General features: G+C 40.3%; 1 protein-coding gene across 2 annotated transcripts in view; it reads left to right on the plus strand.

Moving 5' to 3' along the window:
- Positions 1-7,261, plus strand: part of prkar2aa (protein kinase, cAMP-dependent, regulatory, type II, alpha A) — a 45,309-nt gene extending 38,048 nt beyond the window's left edge. For both annotated transcript variants that reach the window (XM_067591677.1, XM_067591676.1), the window contains exons 6-11: positions 1,987-2,128; positions 2,698-2,799; positions 3,234-3,308; positions 3,613-3,678; positions 4,118-4,256; positions 6,309-7,261. In XM_067591677.1, coding sequence (XP_067447778.1) covers positions 1,987-2,128; positions 2,698-2,799; positions 3,234-3,308; positions 3,613-3,678; positions 4,118-4,256; positions 6,309-6,433 — 649 coding nt within the window. In that variant the 3' untranslated portion in view covers positions 6,434-7,261. The remainder of the gene's footprint in view (positions 1-1,986; positions 2,129-2,697; positions 2,800-3,233; positions 3,309-3,612; positions 3,679-4,117; positions 4,257-6,308) is intronic.
- The last annotated feature ends 478 nt before the right edge of the window (positions 7,262-7,739 follow it).

The following is a 7,739-nucleotide window of genomic DNA, read 5'->3' on the forward strand; positions in this document are numbered from 1 at the left end:
AAAAGCAGGAAAGAAAACAGGATAAAGTTCTGTTCTGTTTTATATTTAAACTTTTCATTATGTCGCCGAACCACTTCTATCTATCTCCTCTGCGTTCCTGTCATCCTGTTAGCCACCGACGTAACAGATGTGGTTGTCTCTGCTGTCAGCTGACTCTGAAATGGTACACTTCGATGATTTCGTAAGACATAAAAAGAGACCGAAGGCATAACTGTATCATCTAAACATCTAGTTGTCCCGTGTGCTTCTGTATGAGAAGAAGCGCCCTTCATAAACAAAAGTAAACAAATCTAAACAAACCCGTTCTCAAGCCTTGTAGGCAGGAAGTAAAATGGAAATCACTCAGAAGCCCTTGGGGATGAGGAGGACAAATATAATGAGAAGGGTGAGGTATATAATTTGAGAAGAATCATTTGGTCGTCAGTTCTGATTGGCTGAAGCATGTTTGAAGCTGCAGTAATGTAACCGCAGAAGTTAAATGTTATATATGTTGATGCTCCAACCAAATGTCATCACTAGATTTTATACACGCGTTCCTCAACAAGCATAATCATTTCATTATTATCCAGTACTGATAGGTGAGCTATCTAGCTGGATTTATTTCTGCATCTCAGCTTTTAAATCCTTAAGCTACTTGATCTTGCATCGGTTTTTTATCACAGCTTCAGTGTTAGCATTTTTTTTCCAACACTGCTGACATGTCTTAATTGTTTTGAAAATGACTGTGAAGCACGCCATCCAAGATGAATTCCTTTTTTTTTTTTTTTTTTTTTTTTTTTTAATATTTGTTGATATTGAGATGTTGCATGTTCTGTCTTACAGAAACAGGAGCTTACAAATCACATAAGGCTCTGCCCGAGGGTTTACTGGGCAGGGAAAATCCTTATCATGCACACATCCACTGAAGGAAGGGAGGAACATCCTTTTTGTTCTCCTGTGACAGTGGAATGAAATATACCAGCCATATTCCAGTCTTAGCAAAACCTCAAAAATTCTGACTAAACTTCCTCAACACTTACTTGTCTGTCTTATTCCAGAAGTAAAAAATGATTAATTTAAAGAAAATCCGCCCTTTCTTTCACTGTATATCTGGCCGTCTTGGCTCAAGTCTTCACAGCTTTCACACCTGCTCAGTGTCTGCCATTAAGAGCGAACAGACCAGTATTTTAAACAGTGTCTAAATCGTTTGCTTAACCGCCGGCAACACAAGTGATCATCGTCCCCATCGTCCCCATTGTCCCCATCGTCATGGTAATCCAGTCAATCTAAGTTAATACGCCACAAGCGACAAGGGTTTTAGCCCCACTAACGCAGCCAATAGAAGGACAGGCTATCTTACAAAGTGACTGGATAATCCTGCTGATCAACTCGACGCTGCAAATTACCTTCCTCAGGTTCAATCCTCATAGATAGATAGATAGATAGATAGATAGATAGATAGATAGATAGATAGATAGATAGATATAGAGGGATGGGGACACTGAGCTGCTCTGCTGAAATATTAACCGCACACGCAAACACTTTTTGATACTGTACATGGAGAAAATATGCTCAGAGAAGCTAAACTGCTCTCGCCTTTTTGGACTGTATATTGTTACAGTTAAGAATTTGCAAATGTATGAGAAACATCTCTTTTAAAAATAAATATTCGCACAATTACACACACTAGTGCACCCACACAAACAGAGAGTGAATGATTTGCTCACTAAGTGTGCCAAACTGACAGAGGTTACTGTCCGGAGGCTACACATAATGTGTAATTAGATGTCTATTGAGTAAATGAGTCACTAGGTCAATTGGGAAAAACACTGATCACCACTTAACTTTTGTTACGAGGTGAAATTAATTGTTTGTTTTTTTTTCTCTGTGTTCTCATTTGGATGTAATTCTTTTTTCTCTTTTCCCAGTTTGCTGTTTATTTGTTTTTATGTTTCCTTAACTCTCTCTCCTCTCTCCCTCCCTCTCCCTCTCTCTCTCTCTCTCCAGGGGTGTGTTTGACATAGTGGTATCGGGAACATGCGTGGGTCAGTATAACAATAAGGGCAGCTTCGGGGAGCTGGCACTCATGTACAACACGCCACGCGCTGCCACCATCGTTGCCACCCAAGAGGGGGCGCTATGGGGATTGGTGAGAACCACACAAACAGACCAACACACACACACACACACACAAACTGTAAAACCAGAAATATCTGTAGATTTGAATGTGATGTTGTGATACTCTGGGGAGTTTAAGTAAAAACACAAAGTCAAAGTAAAACATTTCTTTATCATCTGGAGGGTTTTTTTCAGTCATTTTAAGTCATGTATGGTCCAATTTGTCAACTAGATGTTTTCAGTCACATTTTAATCAGCACCACTTTTTTTTAATATTGCTCTGTTAGTCTTTTTCTATCATTATCACCTTTTTAAAAATCCTAAAAGCTCAGTTAAAAACTGTATTTCCCTCCAGTTGTCTCCCTAGGATTGTGTTGTGAGCAGGTTTCTGTTACCAAATACAGTACATTGAGCTATGCTGCTCAGACATGTTAAGAATGGAGTTTTGTTATCTATGAATGGAGCTGATGCTCTGCTCTGATGCTTCACACTGCTGCAGCTCCTCCCTGTGGCCGAGCAGAGAAAGACCGGCAACAGCCACACTGTTTGAGAGGATCCGCTTTTAGGAAGCGTTTGTTTACTCGTGTTTGTTCTCCCTAGGATCGTGCCACATTTCGTAGACTCATTGTGAAGGCCAACGCCAAGAAGAGGAGGATGTACGAGTGTTTCATTGAGTCCGTGCCCTTACTCAAATCACTTGAGGTGAGTTTAGTTGTGGAAAATCCTCTCACTGGCTCCAGCAGTTTTCGGCTCTTTCCCTTTGCAGCACTACACAGTGCAGCAACCTCAACTGTGAAGCTAGTGTATAATTGAAAAAGTTCTGTTTTACTCTAAGAAACTGTATATTTACTTCAAATGACAGCTACGAATGGATTTTCATGCTTACTCCATCCAAACTATTTCCCCACAACGCCCCTTTTTTTTTGCATCACCAAGCTTAAAATGTACAAGACACAGAAGTGCGGTGAAAGCTTTAGCCGAGCAAAAGCAGAGTAGAGAAGATAAGGAGGTTAAGGAGTTTACGTGGCCGTAATCTGCCTGTGTAGTCAGTGAAACAATTCTCTCTGCTCCCACACTTTATCTCATTATTCCTCTTCCTTCAACCTCCCTCTCTTCCGCCCTCTATTTCTGTCCAGGCAACAGAGAGGATGAAGATAGTGGATGTATTAGGAGCCAAGCAGTTCTCAGATGGTGAGCGCATCATCATACAGGTGAGACCACTTATTCTGTTTCATACTAGGAGAGCATGACTGCAATTGGGTAGCGTGCACACAGACAGTATGTTACTGAATCAAAAGCGTTATATGAAGGCATCAGTAGCCTCAAGACTTGTGAAAGTGATCTCAGGTATTCTAGAGATAGAAATCATTTTTGTTAAAAACAAATAGTAGCTTTGTCTTAAACAGGATTAGAGGACAGGTAGTATATTATCAACACGTGCTTGCTATGTAAACAGTACAGTATGTCGTCTTTCTGTAGTGTATTTATAACTTTGTCTGTTTTCTTCGTCCGCAGGGAGACAAGGCTGACTGCTTCTACATCATAGAATCTGGGGAGGTCAAGATCATGATGAAGAGTAAAGTAAGATATCTTCAGTTTTGTATTTCACTACTCTGCGTCTTGAATTTAAGGATTTAAATCTGGAGGTTTATTTATTTCATTATGCATCCCTCAGAGATCCATGTAGATGAATAAATCTCTCCTCCTACTCTACATTTTTTTCCAGCTGTCACTTCTCTGTCTGTTCAATTTTCTGAAAATGCCTTTATTGTCTCAGGAACATGCCCCAATGTAATAGCTGATTATATTCTGCTACCAGGTAGCGTCTCTGCAGAACATTTTGACACTGACAACCAACACTCACAATTAAACACCTTGGTTTTGCCTAGCAACAGCTGGAATCACTATGTTCTGCTCAGCCGCTGAGTGTCTCGCCTGCTTGGAGGGGGGCGGGGGGGGGGACACAACGAGACGCTAGTGGTTCCTAACCTTTAATCCTCTCCTCCCTCTCACCCTGAAGACGAAGGCGGACCATGCAGACAATGCGGAGGTGGAGTTAACGCGCTGTAGCAGGGGTCAGTACTTTGGGGAGCTGGCCTTGGTCACTAACAAGCCCCGGGCCGCCTCAGCCTACGCAGTTGGAGATGTCAAGTGTTTGGGTAAGATGAAATACACTCCGACACACTCGTTTAACACGAATGTCAGCATTGATGCTCATGATGATAATAAAAGTTGGATTTTCATTTACAGTGGTTTTATTTCAACATTATAGGGGGGAATGTGATATCTGCATTTAAAGCTCCTATGTGAATCGTGTTTTTTTTATGATTACATCACCTTTTTGTTTGTAGAATAATGAGATGATCCCTGCTGGAGTTGGTGCTGTATGTGTTGCTTTAAGATCATTCATCTCATTTTCAAAGTTTGTACAGCAAGTTGTTAAATTCTGATGAGGAGAGAAAAAAAAAAAGCAGGGAGAATTTAATAAGGTGATAGTACAGAATCGTGTAAAGATTTTTATTTATTTTTAAGCTCATTTTGATAATATAAATGTTCATGTCTTACACATTACACACACATTCTCTTTTCTGGGTTGGATCCAGTTTATATATTGATTACTGTTGTCAGGCTGCAGTGTGTGAGGAAGGCAAGTTTCCAGCTGGTCCTTATTTAAGAGCTCTGGGATTAAATAAAGCCATCGTTTACAGGGTTCAGTAAATCCTTGGTGTATAGTTAATTTTATATGAAATTGAAAGCAGTTAATAAGCAATATTTAAACCACTCAACTCCACAACTGTGTCCATGGTATTCATTTTCCACTAATTGAAATGTTACAAGTAGTTTGTTATGAGATATCAAGTGGTATTTGAGTTTTGATTAATTCACAATCGGTGTCTGGCTCTTCATCTCGTCCGCTCGTTTTGTTGATTGAAGGCTGCTCGGTTATTTTGCTTTTAAAGCGGCGCACTGATTCAGGGTCTACAGTGGATGAGAAGCTCTTCACTGCTGAAAACCAACAAAGGATTTTAAACAGCTGCTCACCTCTCCTCTCTCTGCTGTGTTGTGTGTTTAAGCTTTTTTTTTTTTTTTTTACCTCTAATCACAGTTTTTATTTATTTAATAACCATGCACGCAGTCGGAATACTCCATTACCTGTCTGTCTTGTCTTTCAGTGTACTTCCTGTTCAGTGCAGTAAACAGCTTTGAACAGCTGCTCGGCTTTGAGGAGAGAAAAATGTCACTGAGCCGTTGTGCAGCAACATATGCTGTTTGAAGTACTCCATGTCCAACAACAAATTTCTAAGCACGAATGAAAACAATCTGCTTAACTTGTTGTTGCACTGAAAAGATTTCACTGTTGATCCAAATGTTAAATTGGGTTCTGATGCTGAAAGAGGAAAAGCCTGAGCATTTATCTCCATGGAGATGCCACACACGCTGAGAGATGAGAGGACATCTCAGTTTTTATTTTTATTTATTCACTTATTTTTTTGAGTGTGATGTCCAGGGGGGTCTGGACTGTTTGGACTGAGCCTCTTTGCGTTCATCCATCTCGTGTCTTAAACATGTTCATTCTGATTGTCACAACCGTGTGTTTTCCACTGTAAAAGAGTGATCGCTGGACGCCGCTCTTTAGCACGCTGCATCATATCTGCGGGGGGTCTGTTCTCACCAGGGTACAAATCTATACACTCGTCACTGCTCCTAACCTCATCAACAACAAACCTTTTTCACAGCGGACATTTTGACATCTCAACGCAGCAAAAGCACAGCCGCAATTAATGACATTAATGATGGCTGAATCCCATTTAGTTTAGTTTACTTGCGTGGAACTGAGCCATCGTCAGTGTTTTGTTGGTTCCACCAGTGTTTTTTCCTGCTTTGACAAGTCAAAATGTCTGCTGTGAAAAAGATATTTATTGCTCAGTAGATGTTTTATTATTCTCTCCCTCTGGGTGAGCCAAGTTTCTTACCATGTTGTGTGGTATTAAAACCTCAGGGACTCATCAGAATCTTCAGCCATAAATGGGATGACAACGTGGTCGTTTTTATGTTACTTTTATATGTATTAAACATTTTAGCCAATCGCAACGCGCCCGGTGGATTGTTTTAATTTGGCTTGACATTTTAATACCTCACCAACTAAGATGACTGTACACAGACACATCCAACATCTCTCTCTCTCTCTCTTTCCCTCTTTCCCTCTGCAGTAATAGATGTGCAGGCGTTTGAGCGCCTCCTGGGCTCCTGTAAGGAGATCATGAAGAGGAACATCGCCCACTATGAAGAGCAGCTGGTGGCCCTGTTCGGCTCCAGCATGGACCTGAGAGACTGAGCCTCCCACACCACCCTCCGTGCCTTCTATTACACACACACACACACACACACACAGATGCGCGCACACACACACACACAAACACACACACAGACAAACAGACATATGTCCTCTCTCACATCACGCAGTGGTTATACAGACTCATAAGCTTTACACAGACCGTGCAAACAGATGGGAAATTGTACTCGGCTCACCTGCAGGTACATAAGCCCTTAAACAGTATATCACTTACTCACACACATACATGAACACACACACACATACACCTATGTAGGCACTGAGAGACGCCCACTTGACTTAGTCTGCTCACCCTTGTGCACATACTAGCTCAACACACTCCTTGATAAGCTCACTTAGTTGATGCACACACAGAGTTAGCTAAAGGCCACACACCTTGTTGCTTGAGCCAACGTCAACCTCTCAGTATGAATGTCTTTGCTGCAATGACCTTAATACAGGAAAAGCAGCGTAAGGACATAAAACACACACAATACACACACACACTCCATACACATGTTTTAAAAAAAACAAACAAACAAAAACACATCATCATGCTTCATATGTGCAGGCTTTGCGTTCACATGAGCACTTAAACAACTCAAAGTTGTTCCAACAAGCCTCAGCCAAGGACACATCAACACACACACACACACAAACACACAAACACGCACACACTCACACACACAGGGGTACAAATACAGATACTCAAGAACACATAGACAACCACATTTGCAAAAACGGACACATTGTGGTAAAATGGAGACGACAAACTTTAAAAAATCTCTGAAAAGGAAAATGAATCAAAAAGGCAAAAAAAAAGAGAGAAAAGTTTAAAGAAGACATAAGTTTTAGAAACATTTTATGAAGATAAAAAACAGAAGCTTTGATAAAATATTATTTAAATAAAAAAAGTGTTTCCTCTTTGGGAGGCCGGGGTGCAGAACTTTGTGAGCGCGCTCCATTTCTTCCTCTACTGTTGTTGATTGAGTTGAGTTAGTGCTGGTGATTATTGCAGTACCACAGAAGAAGCGGTGAAAACGATAACAACCCTACATTTCTGGGCCATTGTTATTCTATCATTGACGCCACACTTCATTGTATTGAATTAATTATTAATGTATTGTTATTATATATTCATTTATTATTTTTTGTTTTACTTTGACCAATTCTGATAAAAATTCACCATTCATCTCTGACAAAATGTAAAAACAGAAAAAAAAATTCTAATAAAAAACATTAGTGCTTATTTCTCCTTGATTATCCTTGAATGAGTTGTCCTGGATAAAAAAAACTGAAAAAAAATAAA

Source organism: Thunnus thynnus, chromosome 6, assembly GCF_963924715.1.
Source record: "Thunnus thynnus chromosome 6, fThuThy2.1, whole genome shotgun sequence".
Lineage (NCBI taxonomy): Eukaryota > Metazoa > Chordata > Actinopteri > Scombriformes > Scombridae > Thunnus > Thunnus thynnus.